The 20158-nt window shown below is 48.7% G+C and overlaps 1 protein-coding gene across 2 annotated transcripts; it reads right to left on the bottom strand.

Moving 5' to 3' along the window:
- Window positions 1–130: 130 nt before the first annotated feature.
- Window positions 131–20096, bottom strand: Wrnip1 (WRN helicase interacting protein 1). 2 transcript variants are annotated; one of them, XM_004847781.3, is made up of 7 exons: window positions 19129–20096; window positions 16871–17062; window positions 15615–15856; window positions 6456–6685; window positions 2187–2342; window positions 1412–1491; window positions 131–853 (listed from the first exon to the last, which is right to left on the bottom strand). In XM_004847781.3, the coding sequence occupies exons 1-7, from the start codon at window positions 19933–19935 to the stop codon at window positions 578–580; spliced, it is 1983 nt and encodes a 660-aa protein (XP_004847838.2). In that variant the 5' UTR covers window positions 19936–20096; the 3' UTR covers window positions 131–577. The 2 variants fall into 2 exon arrangements, with proteins under 2 accessions (XP_004847838.2, XP_004847839.2); XM_004847782.3 differs by having other exon boundaries at window positions 15615–15781.
- Window positions 20097–20158: the final 62 nt, after the last annotated feature.

Genomic DNA, 20158 nt, shown 5'->3' with positions numbered 1-20158 from the left:
TGCTCCCTCCCTAAGATCCTCATTCTTCTCACCTGTGCCCTTGCTCCTTCAGTTTCTAGCTACGGAAGTACAGTGGGGACAGATGTTGGTCCCCATCTCATGCAGGAAAAACATTAAAAGAACTGATGAGTACTTTGAAATAGTTTTATTGGCTCATAAGACCTTTGCATATAAAAAAAATACCCAAAACACTATGCAGTATTAAATCACAATTACATTTTTTTACCAATTGAAACTACCCAGAATATACATTTTTTAAAGAAAGAAAATCCTACTTAACTGAATTCTGAAATGACATTATGACTTAAATACTATGACAAAATAGATAATTCCTTATAACATTAATCATTGCACAAAGCTGCCAGATATTTCATAAGCATAACCATTGCACGAGGTGCAAATGAACACAATTTCAATGTGACACGTTTAGCTGAAGGAACCGCCTCCACCCCCGGGGCACGTGGACTTCTGGCACAGAGCGCTGGTCTGTCTCGGCCTGCAGCAGGCAGCCGCTGCACCCGCTGCTCTCCCCTCTGGCCCCCCTGGGAAGCAGCACCCTTCTCCGGGCATCGCCGAGTCAGCACCGCCTCTGCTTGAAGAAGTCGACACCTCTCAGCTCCTCGGGCAGGTACTCCTGCTCCACGGGCTCGCTGTACATGGGGTTGTACTTGTAGCCCTTGCCATAGCCCAGGTCCTTCAGCAGCCGGGTGGGCGCGTTCCTCAGGTGCAGGGGCACCGGGGGCAGGGGACCCTGGTGGCTCCGCAGGCAGGCTTTGACGTTGCTGTAGGCGCTGTACACCTCGATCGACTTCGGGGCTCTGGCGAAGTAGACCACACACTGGGCCAGAAGCACCTGGGTCACAGAAGCACACATGTTACACGCCAGGAGGGTGCCACAGGTTTCTATTTGGCGCTCTACGCTGATACTTCTAGTCAGTTTAAGATTCCCTCCGTGATTTACCTGCCCTTTTTGCCTAGGCCAGATAAGCAGGCATCACAGAGTGGAAATCACAAGTGAGAGGTGAGCAGACTAGTGGTTCTCATTTTTTTACACCAACGATCATTTTACTAAATAAAAATGTTCTTAAACCTCTCAATAAATAAAAGAGAGGAGTAGGACGCTGCTGTGTGTGGGGAGAGCCTGCAGAAGCTTGCTGTCGGGCTCCTTCCGGGAAACCCCGGAGGGCCCTCTGAGCCCGGGCCCTGCAGACAGCCGGAAAACAGGACCTTGTTGGCGCCTACGTCTCACCCTTGAGGCAGGGGTCTCAGATGCCACACGGTGGTTGTGCAAATGCTGGGCAGCTCACCCAGTGGGCCCAGTACAACAGAGACGGCAGGACGCACTCACACCCACAAAGGGACCGGGCACCAGGCAAAAAACAGATGTGCAAGGAACTGCGTTACTCCTTACCTCGCATTCTGGCATGCCGATAAAGTGGCAGCCTTGGTAGGCAGCAACTGCTTGTGTCAGTGCAGATGGGTCGGCCAGGCCTGTACACAGAGATAGAGCGAGGCGTCAGTCTAACACGTGCCACTGCCCCGCCCAGCCTGTGCACTGCTGAGACCAGAGACCATCACTGCTCGCGGGTGTGGTGACTGACAGTCCCACTCAGCGACACTGACTGACATCTCTGACCGTACTCATATTCAAGAGGCAGTTACGGGTTACTGTGTGTGCCGAGAGCTGCCTTCTTGTGGACAAGAACTTCACATCTAGCAGGAGAAATGAGAAACTATGTAGACAGACAAGACACGAAGGCCATGAAGACGTTCACAAGGAGGGACAGTTAAAAACAAAACGAATTACAAAGAGCAAAGAAAAGCAAAGCGCTTTGGGTCTTTGTCTTTTAACAGAGCCCAGAGTCTTCTGCTTCTGCCCCAGGAGCTGGCTGAGGCCTCTGTGCCTGGCTACAAAACAAAGTGAAAATGTTTCTTTTATGTCAAGAATGAACAGCCACTTGTGTTCCCAAGAACAGTCCTGAAGAGAAAACAGAAGACGGAGACTTTGTGAAAACAACACACTCCAAAGCACATACACGGCAAGAACAGGCACCTGAGCTCCTGCAGGAAGCCTGTGCTCCAAGTCCCACATGGTCCCAGACACACTGCAGGCAGCAGTGGGCTCACTCCCTCCACCCGATCAACCGCACCGAGCGGACCACGTGCTGGGAGCCTCCGCCACTCACCGATGTCCTCGCTGGCGAACCTCACCAGCCTCCGAGCCACGTACAGCGGGTCCTCTCCTCCCTCGAGCATGCGTGCGAGCCAGTAGAGGGAGGCGTTCTGGTCGGAGCCGCGCATGGCCTTGTGCAGGGCGGAGATGCAGTTGTAGTGCTCCTCCCCTGCACACAGACAGCACCATTCACTGGGGCGCCCAGCCAGCCCCACGCACCCACCACGCTCACACCAAGAGGGCCTGGAGAGCCTAGGACGGGTCTGACGGCTGCCTTCGAACTGCACCTGCTGGGAGGGGCAGCCTCTGAACATGCCTCAGGGCACTCCGTACAACTGGAAAATATGGTGACTAATGTTTATAATTTTTAAAAATCGTTCCAGTAAAAGACAGCCACGAATCTCCCTCAAAATCCTCCCACTTTGAACACACTGATCCCATCATTCTTGCCACTTTCTGAAGCACTTCCAAAGTCTCCTTTCCTGGGTGTCTTTACAAAGTGATCATAGTAAATGCTGCTTCTGAGTGCCATCCAACAGAAAGGCAGCTCATAAAAACATGTTGGTGTGTCCTCATCCACCTTATCACCAGATCTACTACTGTACAACTTCTGGCTCTTCCCCAAAGACAAAATGACAGTTAAAGGTGAGTTCTGAATGGATTCAGGACATCGAGGCAGCCATGACAGCGCAACTCAAGACACTGAGGGAAGAGGACGTGACAGCTGCTGCAGAAAGTGGCAAGAATGATGGGATCAGTGTGTTTGAGGAGGGAAAGGATTTGGGCAGATCAGTGGCAATGTCTGCTTCGCTGTAACAAAATTTTAATGTTTCAACATTCACTAGATTTTCTGCTCATGCTACAGGGTCCTCTTTGAGGCTGGGGTGCCTGCAGCAACCCATACCTGTCCAGCAGAAGAAGTCGCTGCTGGAAAATGGCATGGGCGCGCGCACCTTGAGTGCGCAGACACAGAAGGAGGGGCAAGGAGGGTACCTGCACCCTGAAAAGTAGACTGTCCTCTGCCACAGGGCATGCGCCAGGGACGGAGTGGGGTCCAGTTCTCCCTTGGCTCCACGATGTGCTGGAGGAAACAGCATGGGCCTGGTCAAGCCGCCAGGATGGAGGGCTGGATGGCACAAGCAGCGGTTACAGCCCATTTGTTCCTGAGTGTACTTCCAGCTGCCTCCCTGACATCTCAAGCCCATGGTCATTTACACCACAGCCTTGGTGTGGGGCTGCCTGCATGGCAGGAACCCCGGGGCCTGGGACACAGACTAAAAGCTCTCATCCTAACAGTCCATACCATTTGGTTTGATCCCATTATTTTTTACCCTGGATTCACATGGAAACAAATCAGTAAAGTGGAAAAAAACACATTTAAGGGTAGGAATTATAAACAATTCTTGGGGAATACCAGTGGCACTTGCACACATCTTACAACTTTCTGACCAGCCTCTCACTTAAGTGCAAGGACAGGACACCTCCTGAGGAAGCAGAGGGGTGGCTGCTCCTGTGAGTCCTTTCAGAGACGCAGGTGCTCTGGGCTCGAGACACATCAACCGCACCCAGGACCAAATCCAGAGCTGAACATGCTGGTCAGACGACACTTGGCCTTCACACGGAGATGGGAGCAAGTGACGAGGTGCTGGCCTATTCAAGGAGAAGGACCCCAAATGCTGATGGCAGGGCCTGCAGAGGGTCTGATTTCCAAGGAGACCCAGGCCAGATTGTGGGATCAAACCAAGCACTCCAGTGTCGGGGCTTGCTGAGTGCAGTCTGCTGCATCCTTAGTGGGAAGCGTCCCTTGCGGTGCTCTGTAGGACTCTGTCACCTCTCCCACACCCTGGCCTGGACACCCCCGTGTTCTGCTCCTCTGCAGAGCAGGGCCTGGGGTGGGCAGGCCAGGCCAAACGCACGGGCATGGAGGGACAGCAACCTCCTCCGGTCCACCTTCTACCAGTTACACGCCCTCAATCCAGGCTCCTCATCTCCCAGCTTCCCCAGGCCAAAGCCAGAAGCAACCCCACTGGTACACGGGCCAGAGCACAGGCGCTGGGGCCACGCAGCCTGGACTCACACCCGCAACTCAACTCAAGCAGCCACGGGCAAGTTCCTGACCCTCCCTGTTCCTCAGGATCTATCTGTAAAATGGACACCACTGCCACCAACCTCCTAGTAAGACAGACACGCCTGGCCCAGAGCAAGTACCACAGAAACACCACACCATGCCGCATTCTCTTATTATTCTGTGCTCTCTCCCATCTGTGCTTTTCTTACACATTGCTTTATAACTGGCAATTTCACTTTTCTACAGAACCCTGATGTCAGTGCACAACAGAGAATTTGTTAGCGCTTGGAAATTTCTTCTCTGATGCTGAAACATCGGAAGTTACCAGATTCTACTAGTGGGTAACTATGCGTTAGGTTACATTAAAAGGTACTGTAAGAACTCTGGGCCAGTGATCTTTGTCTCACCAGAGGTATACAAAGGCCCAAGAGCCCAACCTAACAGGTTTCCAGGGCAATGCTTCTACGTCTATTTAAAGAACATTTCTGGAGGACGTGAATGATATTTATGCCGTCTGTGGACCCCTGGGGCAGCCAGGCTCTTGTGCTGTCAGAAGAGAAGAGTGAGCACACGGGTATTAGAAGGGCGCACAGAGGGCTTCTCAAGGTCTCCACTGTCGCCCGGCTCTTCCCGGGAGTGGAATGTGCTACAGACAAGGTGACTCCCACCAGGCAGGGCTCTCCAGGATAGCCACCTCCAAGGCTTGACTCTCAGGGACACGTCCAGGGCGAGCCTGGTGACTGTGTGGCAGGGCTGGCAGGAGGTACAGACAGTGGGAAGGAAGGACTTTCTGAGGACGACTTTACCATCTGCTTTGCGAACTGAGGTGAGACCTGTTATCGTAAAATGGGGATGATACTACTAAGCTATCTACTAAGTTTGGGAATTTTCTGTAGTTGGCAAAAACCTCAGTGATTGCTAGCAAATGTCATACTGAATGGATTTTGGTTGATAATCTGATAAAGTGTGAAAGAACAGTCCAGTCTCAAGCAGCTTCCTCTAAGACTTTGGCAAGAGGGCAGAAAGACAACTACTACTGAAGCCCAGACACAGGAGAGGCCAGCCCGGGAGGGTTCTGTCACCTCTGAGACTGTTCACTGTTCTTAGCTCCAGTTTCTGTATTTGGCCAGGAGCAAAATAGCACTCTACATTTAGATGTCTCACTTTTCAGGCTTTTTAAGCGTTGACATGACAGTCAAGAGCACAGGGCGAGCAGGCCGTATGAGTTGGCCCTGCTGAGAGGCACACACGTCAGAGTGCAGCCGGGACTGCCTGTCAATGTGTCAGGTGTCCTCAGCCCCAGCCCCCAGTGAGGCGTGGGCACTGAGGCCCACGAGCTCTGGCCGCTTGTCTGAGGCTGTGCAGTGGGCTCGTGCACCCAGCAAGGGGCAGTGCCTGGGATCAAAGTCCTCTACCCCCTTCTCCACCGGACAGGAGGACTCCTGTCACCAGGGACGTCAGAGACACGGCAGAGCTGATGTGAGACCCAGGAGGTTGGATTTCCAGCTTCCCCTTTGAGCAGGACCTTCGAGGGTGTGGAGATTTTCTTCCATCTACTGCACTACTGTGCGGCCTTCAGAGCCACACAAGTGCCCAGCAGCAGAGCCCAGCCTAACTCAGTAAGCTGCCTTCCCTGCCGCCTCCTCCAAAAGATGACGCCAGCTCAGGACCCAAGCAAGCTCTGGCACAGCTCCCGCCCGTGAGCACTGCTCCGACCGGCCTTGTGCACACTGCATTACTACATCTTCAAAAAGCTACACAAAACCATCAAGATCCATGTAAATCATTTTTTAGACTCTAGAAACTGTGGATTTTAACTCTCAAGCAAAGAATTAAGTATTTATGGCCCAAGTCCTCTTGTTACTGAGTGGCTGATGATCACAAGAACTATCCCCACTGTCAACTGCGTGCACTGCACGAGTTTACAAAAGTGCTTGCACTCCACAGGGCGTTGCCCGGCAGCAATGGGCCCAACCTAATGGCACCAGTAGACAAAGCTGGAGCCTGTGATTTCGACCCCAAACTCCTCTTGCCTCTTATCAGAGCAGCTTCTGCCCGGTGCCTTTCTCCAGAAGGGTCAGCCCTGGGGCAGGTGCAGGTCCACCTGAGAATTGGGGTGCGTTCTGACCCGGCCCAACAGCAGATGCCCGGAAGCGAACACGTGTGCCCCACTCATCTCCCCACGGTCTCCCGTTCCACACTCGAGCTACTCACCCGCCCGGTCATATAAAATGTGGGATCGCTGGAGGCCTTCCTTCACGTCGTTCTCGGTGATCAGAACTCTGCTTGGGGAGTATGTCTGCCCGCTCTTCTTACAGAACATCTTCCTGGAGCTTAACCTGGCCAACACCGCCAGCTGCAGTCCATTCAAGCCAGTGCGGGCATCCCCGTCGCTGAGGTAAGCCAGAGTGTCTACCGCTTTGTCCTCCATGAGCACGGACGGCCTGCAACACAGCCAGTGTTGGTTACTTCACGTTCAGCAACGTCTCATTCTGTAGCACATCTTGGTGAACTTACGCTTCTCAGTGAAGCCACTGGAAAGCAACCTGAGTTCAAAGTGTTTGCCCTTGTTCTGAACTCCTATTGGTAATGTAGTTAATTAAGCATCTTGTCTTGGAGATCATGGGGCACACACTAGCCCAGCAGTGATGTCTGGAGAGTCACTGCTGACAAGCGTGCTCTCTGGTTCGAGGCTAAAGAACAGTGAAGGCTTCACTACAAACACCACACCTCTTTATAGTGGACACACGATGTGGTTCAAGGCTGCGCATGTCCAGATGACACTTAGACCACCTTGCATGCAGAGAAGAGACGACACTGGGCCAGAATATTAGCTCTGAAAGGCTCCACATCAAACAGTTACAAACCACAAACAAGGTCCCCAGTTTTTCTGGGCACAGAAGAAAGCAGCACCAGGTCTCGAGCTCTTGGCCGGGCTCCATGGAGGGTACTGATCACATGAATCCACACAGTGGCAGAGGTTACTAGCCTGGGAACAGATCAGAAGATGCCAGGGCGTGGTGTGGAAATCTTGGAGAAGTCACATAACCTCTCTCCAAAGGTCAGGATTAAAATTTAAGATCCCCCCTCTAGGACTGGACCTTCATAAACAAAGTCTAACTGTGATTATTTTTCAAGCCTGATTAAGCAAACTTTTCTCTTCCCAGTCCAGTCAGGCAAGCTGGCTAGCACATTGCTTAGAAGGGTCTTACGATTTCCTGGCTGCTGGGTGCACATTTGTGAAGCAAAAAATAATGTATAGTTCACCCATGTCATTATCTTTTTTCAGCTGGAAATACCTACAGTAGCAGTGAGTCCGCTAGGACAGTTCACAGCAGCTGCTTGGAACAACACACGAGCACTGACGGGGCTGGCTGAGGGCGAGCTCTGAGGGGTCCAGCTTGGCTACTGGGTTGCTCCAGGGGTTCCTTACTGTACACCCACCTGGGGCCGCCTGGGGCTCCTGGGGATGACCTGAATAACGCTAGTCTGCATTTCGCTCACTGAAAGACTTGTTTCTTGTATCTTACAGACTGCTTCACCTCATTCTCCCATTTACCAAAGATGGCTGGGATTTTCAGTTATTCCCCGTGGGCCTCACCCTACGTGGACACCTGGCTTCACAGGCTTTCTAACAAACCACTGTCCTCGGTCTCCTCACGCCCGTGGGCCCCAGACCCCAGGTGCAGCCTGGAGACTCATCCTCCTCCCTTCTGATGCCTGCGTCCTCGCAGCACAAACCACACCACGCCACTCCACACACACACCAGGGCCACCTCACTGGCAGTGCCGAAAGCCGACCAGCCCCCTCTCAACCAGAAACTGGGTTTTCCAGATGATGACTAAAAGGAAAATGATAGAAGATGTACTACAGACAAGAAAAAGAGAGGCCAGCAAGAGGGGACAAAGAAGTGCACAATGTCGTCACTCACAGGGAAGGGCACGCTTACTCGTGTGTGGGTGGGGAGGACAGAGAAACAAGGCTGCCTCCACACCTCCTGTCCACCTCAGAAGTCAGAAAAGCAATGCCTTCCGCCTCCCTGGAAAGCTTCTTAGCAACAGAACACCTGGAGGAGCACTGAGGGGGAAGGGGCAGACGCAGGAGAGCCCTCAGTCCTAACTGGCGGACCGCCTTCTACCCAGAGCCTCGAGCTGCGCTGTTCACCATTACCATCACCATCACCTCTCCGGCCCCACAGGACAGGAGCACCTGGAGCAAGGGTCAGCTTGATCCGGTCTCCCTGGTGCCGGTGCCCGGCAGGTAACAAGCACTCGGTATCTGCACAGAGAACGGACTAACTCTGCTTCCTCACCACCTCAGAGTGAAACATTACTTGGTAAAAATCCTAGGTATAGAAAACAAAGTCCCTCTCTCCATCACCTAGATAGAGATAGCAGCTGCCACGTATTTGTTGGATTTTCATGATTCAACCAGCCATGCAGCCGTTAACCTTGGACCTGTTTTTAAACAAATTCAGGATCATACTGTGTAGTTTCACAACCTTACCAAGAATGGCTTGAAAACAAGCTACTCAGGCCCTGAATATTACTTCTAAAATAAATGTATATTAAAATTTAAAAATACACAAAAGGAGAAATGCTACCCACTTCTAGACTAACTTAAAATCAGTATTTTGGTATATATCCCTGGACTAATTTAAAATTAGTATTTTTTTTTGTACCAGAGATCGAACTCGGGTCCTTGTGCTTGCAAGGCAGGCGGCGGAACCACTGAGCTAAATCCCCGGCCCTAAAATTAGTATTTTGATATATATCCTTTTCCCATGAATTTGTCATTTATTGTTCCAGAGATTTATAAACAATGTACTGTAAATAAGGCTTTGAAAATGTTACGCATTTCAGGGCCCTTCCTTGGATTTTAAAACTTCTAACCAAGTCTAAGGCATTCTGTGGTTCTGGTTTGGAGTCATGAGGAATGAGTGCTCCTGCTCAGTGTGATCCGCACCCCTCTGGGAATGATCCACATTCCAAATTTCACTCTGTCCGCCACAGGGACAGAGTATTTTTAAACCCAAATGGAGCTGTCAGCAACTCTGTTCAAGTAATAGAACAGGGCTGGCAGTGACACCATGGGCACATACGGATGTTGTAAAATGGAAATTCATAGTTAAGAACACTGTGCAAGAAGCTCTACAGGCTCTACTTGCTACCCAGCATGTCCTGAACCAGCCTACCTCAGTTCTGAAGAATAGTATGATGTACTAAAATATTCCGAGACCTTAGAAAGGGGAACAGATCAAAGAACTCACGCTAAGAATAAAGGAAGGGATATTTGTACTGATACCTGTAAAACCCCTTAGCAAACAGCAACTATTATGTAAAGATCCTTGAAAAAGTAGTGTTCTAGAGAATTTAACAATTTAAAATTAAGTTTAAACATATAAAATGTTTGGATTGTCTTCCAAAGGTAAACAGAATTGAGATAAAATTTACTTTGGTGACAAGATTGCTAAAAATCTCATAGTACCCTACACAGAGAAATAAGCAACAGATATTAAATTATGCTGCTATAATATAATAAACTAATAAGGGGAAAAATTGGTTCAAACAAATGGCCTGGAGAAAACCGGATTCCCGGTTAACAGGACCCAGGTGAAGCACTGACTGTAGAAGAGGAACACAGAAAGTTCCCTCCTTCCTCTCTCTCTCCTGGGACTTAAATCCATCTGCACAGTTTTCTTCTGGTGGATAATACTGGGATTTGGAGGAGGATGCTAATTAGATGGCCAGATAGTGAAGGTGGAGGAGTGAAATGTATGTACCTGTTATTTTGTGGTAGAACAAGAGAACGTACAGTACATGGCTCAGTTAAGCTCTCCATCACTGAATTACAAACCAAACTCCCCAGTCTTCTTCACTAAGGAAAAGGGTCACTACACACAGGGTGACCACTATGGACAGTGGTACTCAACCAGGGGTGTGTGTCAGGGCAGAGAACCTTCTTCCTCAGGTACAGATGTGGTTTTATTACTGCAAGTTTACTGCCTGCCAGATCTCCAGGGGTAGACGCTGGGCACAGAGCATCAGGGCATGTGGCTAAGAGGCCCTCCTGCTGCACTGCAGAGGGGATCTGCTGCTCCTGATCTTCACAAATTAGCTCCCTTACACAAAGATGTGCATGGAGAGAGGTTAGAGAGCTTTTCACCCCCATTCACCTTGGTGCCTAGATCCTTCTAGCAACTGAGGTCACTTAGCAGTTAACAACATGCCTGTACAGCTGGTACTGCCACATTTAGGCTGGGTGATCGTCTGTACCTTAACCTTATGCCCCCGTTTCCTCATGTAATAAAAAGAAAGCAAAGGTGGACGGAGGATTAAATAAAGCACACAGAATACTTGGGCAGTGCTTGTCATGACACAAACACTCAAATAATCGGTGATGAGAGCTATTTGAATTAGTTTGGCAGCAGACTCTCTAGAACTGCAAATCTTGGAGAGCCCCAAGCCCTGTTTCCATGGTAACCAGAGTGAAGTAAAAACAAAACTCATTTTCTCCACAAAGAAAGAACATGTATTTCATAGATGTCATCTTCCTTTGTTAAATCTCACAGAACCACGTCTTTCCAAGTTACACTACGCCACATACCTGGGAGGGATCCCTAGTGGGCGGAACAGTGACCCAAAAAGATGTCAGAGCTTTTTTGGCAACAGGGTCTTTGGAGATGTAACTAAGGATCTCACAATCAGAGCATCCTGGATTCAGGGTGCATCCTGAATCCAGCAACAAATGTCCTTTTAAAAGACAGAAAGAGAAGGCAGAGCTCACGTGAAGACGGAGTGAGGCAGCCACCATCTAAGGAGAGCCAGGGTCCCAGGATGCTGGGAGGACACTTTCCTCTGGAGCCTCTGGAGGCCTGTGGCTGCTGATCCCTTGATTTTGGTCCTGACTTCCAGTTTTCTTCTAAACTACCTGGTGTCCATAATTTGTTACAGCAGTCACAGGGAACCAACACCATCCATGAGAGCTGTGTCTGGTTGCTGATGTTTTTATGGCATCATTTTAACATTTAACGTCTTTTTTCTTTATACTCAGGTTAGCTAATGTGTCTTAACTTTTTTCTTTATATTAACACAGCTATCTTAATGTACTTTTGTTGTTGCTACTTTGACACGGGGTCTCACCATGTAGCTCCAGGCTGGCTTTTGGACTTGCAATCCTGTCTCAGCCTCCTGAGTGCTAGGATTACAGGCATTGCTGTACTATACTTATGAACCCTTTTACCTTAAGAGTAAAAAATGTTTAAGAAAAACTACTAAAAATTCATTCTACACCCACAATTGACTCTGGTCAGTACCTTTAGCTCCCATGTTCTACTACCTTTGTATGGAGTGGTAGGAAATGTTATTTGAAGCGAGGCAAACAAACCTTTAAAAAAAAAGAAAAAGATCTGTTTTGGGGCCATCTTGGCTGGGCCTTTGTTCTCCAGGTGATGAAAGAAAAGCCCAAACCAAAGTAAAGCCACAGCACCCTTGGAGGACAGAAGCCATTCAGCTCTTTCATGCACCTCTCGGAATGTGGCCGGCTGCAATCACGCTCTCACACCTCCCTCTTCTCTGGTCCACAGCCAACTGCTTCTCTAGGGTGCTTCTGAATATGCGTGCATCCTGTGATCTGGGGATCTACAACCCTTCAGAGCAGTATGGAGTGCAGGGCGATTAAACGCTGCTCTACTTTCCCATTTCCAGCAGCACAAGCTCATCATACCTTCGACCATGGATTTTTTCCCCTCACTTCCAAAATGAACCCAGCACAGATAGCATACTTTACTATTTGTATTATGTGACCAAAATGCTTTCACAGAGCAAAACAACTTGGCCGCTGATCATTAGCCATAAAAAATGAGTGACTACGGCATAGATAAGCTTTCTGCTTATCCCTCAGAACTCAGCTTGGCACCCCTCATGTAGGTGGTGCAATGTTTGCTTTTCTAGGTGCCTCTTCTCTCTGCCCACCCACCCTGTCTGTGTACAGTTCAACACAGCACAGCCCTGCAAGACGATTTGCTCCTCTGGCTTGTACCAGACTGTATCACCTCTAGTCACAGGACTGTGCTTTTCAACAACCAGCCAATGTCTACCATAAGCAGGACTTCAGTTTCCACTGAATGAACATGGGAGGCACATTTTTAAAAAGGAAGACTTACACTGGGGGTGTTGCTCAGTGGTAGAGTGTATGCTCAGCATGTACAAGACCCCACCCAATCCCCAGCACCAAACCAAACACCTTTATCCAGCTTTAATGGGAACTACTCGTGCACACGTGTACACTGTGAGAACTCACAAGTCCCCAAGCAAGACCAGGAATGGCCTAAGGGGTGGCATGGACAGTTGAGAGCAGTGCCCCCGCTCACCACCTCTCACGCATCCCTCCACCACGAAGACTTCTCTGGGCACATTCTAGTTGGCATCCAGGTCACCCAAACATGGCAGGAGGATAGAGGCACATGCACAGCTTCCCCGAGAAAGAAAGTAACTGCTGGGGATGAGGATCTTTGCTTCCAGCTAAACCAGTGTAACCAGATCTATTCATGTGCACAAGGACGATCTTGTGCACACAGCTGATGGCAGTCAGGAGGGATCTGAAGGTAAAATTTCACCTACCATAACTGAAAGACAACACAATCCACTCCTAAGTATCCATGGCAAGCTGGGTGGCAGGTACTTCTTTCAGAAATTCATTTACAATGTAACTTTTTTTCTGTGGTCTGTGACATCTCCCACCTTATCTTCTTGCCAATCGCTAACAAGTAGACTTAATGGACTTAAGCTTAATTAATATTCTTTCCTTTTACTCTGCTTGCTGCTAATGAAAAGTGCAATAGTATTAAAGAAAAAGACTCTTGATACCTGGGTAATTATCCCTTATGTCAGACTACACTAAAAAAAAAAAAGAAAAGAAAAGAAAAAGAAAAAATTAAGCTACTTTTCTTGTATTGAAAGCTGGATTTATTCATTTGCTATTTACCAAGCACATAACATATACCAGACATGATACTGCGGATATAAACATGAAAGGCAAGTTCAGAGCTCTCTGAGGAAGGTGGGAACATAAGAAAGCAAAGGAGAATGAAAGTCTATGAGTAATTCTAAATGAGGGACTGTGCGGAAACTATACAGACAGACACTGGAGGTTTTCTCTGACTGATTCACAATCACTGACTCCTTTTCGTATCTGTCTCTCAGTTTCAGTAACTAAAGGAGATGAAATCTTCATTCTTTCACTGGATCCTCAGACTTGCATGTGCTTGCTAATCACGTGGAAATCCTTTAAAATGCAGAAATGCTTTTCATGAGGATGAGCTCCACATTCTACTACTTTCTCTTTTCATAGCAATGAGTACAAGGGGGAAAAATCCTGAAGGTTTCTGAATAACCCAATCCCATAAAATGACATGAGAAAAAAATTAAAATTACCCTGGGTAAATGAAAGGCAGGATATAAAATTACAGGTGGGTTGTAAGTATCAGTACACAGAAAACAGAAAAATTTTTCCTTCTTTTTCAATTTGTCTTTACCATGTGCTGATAATGAGTCTATGATGAAAGCTTTAATACAGAAAAGATACAGTCAACCCTCAGTAACTATGGGTTCCAAATTCTCTAATTCAGTCTTGGCTTCAAAACAATGCATCTGTACCACAGACCCTCTCCTTCTTGTCATTCTTCCTTAAACAATACGGAATGACCACTACCCACATCTTATTTACATTCCATTAGGTATTGTGAGTAATCTAGAGGGGTATGGACAAAGCTCAATGGTACAGTGCTTGCCTAACATAAGCAAGGCCTCGGGTTCCATCTATAACATTGCAAAATTTGAAAAATAAGTAGTCTAAGGGTGATGTAAAAGAAGCATATAGGTTATAGGTAACTACTACATCCTTTCAGGGAGTTAAGCATTTTGGTATTGTTGAGGGGGTCCTGGGGCCGACTCCTGCAGGTACTGAGGGATGGCTGTACTAGGTGCAGAGCCTTGGAGGAGCCCGAGACCCTCACTGGGGACAGGCACACCTGACTGATACCAGCAGGTTCCAGACTTCATTTCCAGCACAGTTCTAATGACTGTCCCATCACAACTGTGCTCTAAGATGAAGCAATTTCCTTCTGCTCAGGGGTCCACTGCCAAATGTTCCAAGGCTTTCGTGAGACATGGCAGCATTCTTCTACATGTGGGATGGGAACAAATGGGTGAGGCCAGACAGAGAGACTGCTGAAACCTAAGCTCTGAGTCTACAACTATGCCTTCTACTTTAATCCCTGCAGAAAAGTGGCTCCAGAGCTTGGCCTCGGGACAAGAGAGCACAGCTGTGTCGTCCACAGCACGGAGGAGGGCAGTAGCCTCATCTCCGACCAGATTATTTTCCACTGTGTATTTCAGCCAACACATGAACAAATGGCTTGGGAGGAATGTATTCTAATATAAAAAAGGAAAACCTCTGACCCAGGAAATTGAGCTGATTATCCATAAAATATACACCTGTGCATCAATGAACATGCATGGTGCTCATGCTGTGGAAACTGGTCATCAAAGGGAAGGAGACAACTGGACATGCCATTTCAATAATAAAAATTCCTTTACTTGCCGGAGATTTAGCTCAGTGGTCCCACCGCCTGCCTCACAAGCGCAAGGACCCGAGTTCGATTCCCAGTGCAAAAAAAAAAAAAAAAAAAAAATTTCCTTTACTTTCAGGGAACTGAGCTTGGTTTCTTGGGCATGAAACAAGGTTTAAATAATGGTATGGTGGTATGGTTACAGTTACATTAAATTTGTCTGTTTTTAAAAGAATAACAAACTGCAGTGAAAAAAGAAATCTGAATTTATATAAATCTCCATAAATTTGTTAAGTCTAGGAAGTACACACCTATTTGTTCCATCCAATGAGGGACACATAAACCTTTAAAATGCTGAATGCTTTTTTTTTTGGTACTGGGGATCGAACTTGGGACCTTGCACTTTCGAGGCAGGTGTCAGAACCACTGAGCTAAATCCCCAGCATATATAAACCTTTTTAATAATCAGCATGATTTCCCAAAGTCTTCTAAGCTTTTAAAACAGTGAGGCAGGAGACGCACCCTGAACACAAAAGCAAACACCCAAGAACTAAAACTACAGAGCAACAGTATAGCTTGAAGAATTACAGCTATAACCATTACAAGAAAACCCATCTTAACAGAAAGGAAATGTTTGCAGAGGTAACAGGACTTCCTTCCTGCTTCAGCATTTTCATCACTGGCAGATCACCATTTCTCCCAAGTCCGCCCCTCTCTGTCTGAGGCCCAGCCCCTTCCAGCCCCCTGCCAGGAGGTTCTCAAGGTGGTGTGTGCGCCCTGACTCTGCCCACTGTCAACTTACTCAGAGCTGCTGTTGCTGCTGTGGCTCAGAGGGTCAGTGGGGCGGCTGGAGTCTAGGATGTGGATTCCCAGGGAGTTGATCGCACGCATTAGAATAGTCACCATGGCCTCTACTGGAAGCTTCTCTAAAACAATCACCCGACAGCGGCTTAGAAGAGCTGCGTTGACCTGGAAGGAAGGGTTTTCAGTGGTTGCCCCAATCAGGGTGAGCGTCCCACATTCCACGTGAGGAAGGAAAGTGTCCTAATCATGGGGAGGAAAACAGAAGAAAGCGATTCCAGTCAACAGCCACCACAGCCCCCCATGTAGGTTGGCTATCCATTCCTTCATTTTTCCTTATCTTTACCTTTAGAGTATATTCACCAAATGTGGATACAACATTTGGAAGAGCTCTTGGTTGTTAAGTTTAAAACACAACTGCTACAGTGCTAGTGTCTCAGCCTGATTTTTTGCTGGTAAGTAATATCTCTGAGAAGAATTCTTAGTTTTAATATATAAGTGACTCCTTTACTTAGAAAAGTACCTTCTACCCAAAGCTGAACGGACACATAGCTTACACATATCAGCTTTTTTACTTACAGGAGTGGGAGAAAATACAAAAATGTCAGTATTTCCGAAAACCTCTTCCACTGCAAATATTCAATCATGTTGTTATCCTTCCTACAAACCTGGTAGGAAGGATAACACCAGATGCTGTCTTATGCATAAATACTAAGGTGAGTCAATGGTCCCAGGTGAAATTTACAATGCCAACATCAGGCAGAGTGCTAACTGGTTTATTCTGAAAGCCATTAAAATAAACAGCAATAACTACATCATTGTATCACTCAATTTAATGAGCTTGAAGGCACAGATAATAGACCCTAATTTTGAAAATATGGGAGAAATTTAAAAAGCTAAACTAATGATCTTAAAATCAAATTTTTAACTATGCACAATGACTATTTTACATTAAATTTTTCTAAATTTTGGAAATTTAATCCAAAGCTGCTCTTTTCTATGGGATGATCAGATATATCAAGCATTTCATTTATTACAGAGAGCATTTTCTTACAACAAACAAAGCAACAAAACCAGAAAGTGTTGGGGTGAGGGCTAGAAGGAGACAGGCTAAAGAAGCCCATGCTTCTTTGTAGTCAAAGCTGCTAATCACAGCAGTCCCTAGGAATTGTCGTGCTTTACACTTTTCTAAGTCATCTCAGATACTTTATATTTTGATACACAATGACCAAAAGATAGAAAAGGAAGTTAATATACCTGCTGAGATTTATTGAACCGATGAATCTCATCAATAAAAAGGATGGTTTTCCTTTTGAAAAAGCTCTTTTCATTTTGAGCTTGTTTTATGACATCTCGCACATCATTTGTCTTGGCATTTGTTGCAGACAATGTTACAAACCTTATGCTATGTTTCTTGCTGTTGTTGGCTATGATGTGAGCCAAGGTAGTCTAGAAAAGAAAACACACACACACACTTTCAAAAGCTGACCAGAAAGTTTCCCATGGGCAGGCATTACAAGCAGCATTAGCACTATTTTCCAAGCAACCTGAATTCTGAAGGAGGCTTTGAGGTATGGCTATGATCTGAAATGCTACAGTGTATTTTCAAATATTAAAGAGAGAAACATAGTATAGACGTGTATCTGAAGGAAAGACTAACTCTTAGACTAATTGTGACCTTTTCTCCTTTATTCCTAACTCCTTTTAATTCCTTTCTTGGGGACTCTTAAGATCTTCCCAATCCCAATGAAGAGTGGCTATCTTGATTTAGCAGTCTAAGTGACAGCTGTGATCTCCCACTAAAGAGAAAAGAAAATTCTCCCTCCTCCAGCTAAGAAAGCACTGCAGCTGAATGACCAGGGTGTAGAAATGACCCTGGGACAACAGCCAGAACTGGCAGCTCAGCTAACAGCTAAGAATAGGAGTCAATGACAACTACCTCATATTGGAGATGACTGCCCGACACTTCAAAATGTCCACTCTGGAAGGAAATGAGCAAGTTCACTTCAATCCTGTTAGCACTTACCAGAAATCAAAGGAGAGGTCCAAGGAAAGGACTGTTCATCCAGTACCTGGCATTTAATGAGTGCTTGGTAGACATGTACATGCTGTTAAGATCATTGTTAGCATCACAGCCGTAAAAACAGGAATAAAGAAAAGGGGAAGTGTTTACTGACAGGCAAATCTGCTCCTCAATGAAAAGGTGGCATTTTATTTTAAAAGTGTACAGCACCAGTAGACACTATCACTGCTTCTTTATCCAGCCCCAGCCTGCTTGCCTTTTGGAATCTGACTCCCGTGTCACAAGGCTGGCAGCAGATCACCCGCCACCTCATGGGCAGCCTGGTCCAGTAAACCTCTTGCACTCAAGTCTTCTAGGACTCATCCCCTACCAACTTTGTCTTGCACACTGGGACTATCAAGAGCTGATTATTGTTCTCCTGATTTTATATAAACACTTCACAATTACTTAGGAACCTTACTGTTCAACCCCTAAATGGGGTAGCAACTAAGCACGTGGGGACAGACATCAATTCTGCAGTGGTCATAAACTGTTATCTGGGACCTGGGGGTGGAGTCAGTGGCAGGGTGAGTGCCCTGGGTTCAATCTCCAACACACATGTGTGCGATATTTGAAACACATCTGACTTATGCCTGGCAAGAGATAAAAGCATTACAAACAAGAAAGCACAAAGAGCAAGGTGCATTCCAGGAACTGAAGAGAACTGTGGTTAAGTTGAGAGAGAGAGAGAGGGAGAGGGAGAGAAATTATGAATGCCTCTGTGTATGAGTCTGAACCTCAGAGCTAGGAGAGCTCTTTATATTCTGACCTCAAATTCTGCCCCTCACAGGTGCTCTTTCTCCTCCCTCTTCCTGCACAGAGGAACATCCTACTGCTAGTAGCTCTTAGCTTTCTTTTCAGGAGGACCTCCTCCTCATTTTTTCTCAAATGTTCTTCCAATGACATGCTCTCTAGACCCACAGTACCCTAAGTGCCCCTGTACACTTGTGCTAGCCCCTGATGAAGATACTAGCATTGCTGCTGCTGCTCTACAACACAAAGCAATATGAGAAAAGTTATGAAAAAGCCTGATGAAAATGACTTCCAGAAGAAAGTTTTCTTATTCTGAAAATCAGTGTTAAACCAACTAGTGGGTGGGGAAGGAAGCACAACAGAAATAAGAATTTAATTACTTTTTCACAGATGAACCCATATACATACAAACGGAATACACCATGCTCTTGACAGTTTATGTAGCACGTTTCCCTGAGAAGTGGGTCACTAACAATCAGCCCGACGTGGGGCGGGGCACAAAGGGGGCGCGAATCTGGGTCCACAGATATCTTCGGGGAAAGCCTACCAATTCAAAGACATCATCCTTTGAGGAAGACCTGCAGGTGTCTTAGGAACCCGGCAGGCATGAGGTGTGACCGTCCCTCGCTCACACCGACTCCACTCGGACCGGCACTGCGCCCGGCCCGCTTCGGTGACAGGCAGGCGGGTCCGCACTCACCTTGCCGCAGCCCGGCGGCCCCCACAGGATGAGTGAGGGGATCTCGTTGGTCTCCAGCAGCGAACGCAGCAGCGTCTCCTGCCCCACGGCCCTGCTCTGCCCGATGTAGTCCTGCAGGGTGTCGGGTCGCATCTTGTCGGCCAGCGGCTTGCCCTCCAGCATCTGTCGGATCTCCTCCGCCGCCAACGCCCGGGGGTGCGCGCGGCTCCCGCCGCCCGTCCCGAAGGCGGCGTCGGCGGCGTCCGCGTCCCAGTGCCCCGGGTCGTCCTCGCCGTCCGCGTCCGCGTCGCCGTCGCCGCCCGCCTCCTCCAGCTCCTCCTGCGCCTCCGCTTCGTCCCAGCTGCGCGGAGATGCGCTCCCCGCCGCGGCGGCGGCCGCCGGCCGCTTCCCCGAGCCCTTCCTGGCGGGGCTGCCGGCGCGCGCCACCGGGAAGTCGGGGATGAGGCGCGCGCCGCTGGGCGTGGGCGGCGCGTCGTAGCTCTCGCGGCTCTCGGTCTCGCCGCCGTCGTCGGCCTCCTCGCCCTCGCCCTCGCTGCTCTCGGCCGCCGTCGGGGTGGCCGGCTGCTTCAGAGCAGAGCTCTCCGACAGCCGCCGCCGCTTGGCGCCGGGCGGCGAGGGGCCCTTGGCCCGCTCCCCCGCGCGGTGCGACCCGGCCGCGGGCTCCGCATGCCCCGCAGGGTGCAGCAGCAGGCAGCGGTCCAGGTGCGAGTTGATGTGCGCGGCGGGCATCATCTGCTGGCACACGGGGCACTGCACCTGGTGCAGCTGCGACAGGAAGGGGTCGTCTTCCGGCCCGCTCACCTCCATGGCGGCCGCCGCCCTCCCCGGCGCCTGGCGCTCCCGCACCTGCCCCTGCGGAAGCCGAGGCCTCGGATACCCGCCGCTAGGCCCCGCGTCGTGAGACCCTCTCTCCGGGAAGCGGCAGGACGCGCGCGGGCCGGGGGAGGGCGCCGCTCATGCCTCACGTCCGGAGCTCCCGCATCGGCACGCCCTCGGCCGGCCGCTGGCGACGCCTCGCGCGGTGCGCCGG

This window comes from Heterocephalus glaber, unplaced genomic scaffold (genome assembly GCF_053883595.1).
Source record: "Heterocephalus glaber isolate CG9 unplaced genomic scaffold, H.glaber_assembly_v1.0 deba00001472, whole genome shotgun sequence".
Lineage (NCBI taxonomy): Eukaryota > Metazoa > Chordata > Mammalia > Rodentia > Bathyergidae > Heterocephalus > Heterocephalus glaber.
This window is presented reverse-complemented; position numbering and strand designations above follow the sequence as displayed.

Excerpts from the sequence above, each read along its gene's own strand:
- Wrnip1 (XM_004847781.3), bottom strand. The coding sequence starts at position 19,935 with ATGGAGGTGAGCGGGCCGGAAGACGACCCCTTCCTGTCGCAGCTGCAC. Across the intron at positions 15,857-16,870 it reads GGTTCAATAAATCTCAGCAG|GACACTTTCCTTCCTCACGT; the intron begins GTATATTAACTT and ends CCCCATGATTAG. Across the intron at positions 1,492-2,186 it reads GTTCGCCAGCGAGGACATCG|GCCTGGCCGACCCATCTGCA; the intron begins GTGAGTGGCGGA and ends CTCTGTGTACAG.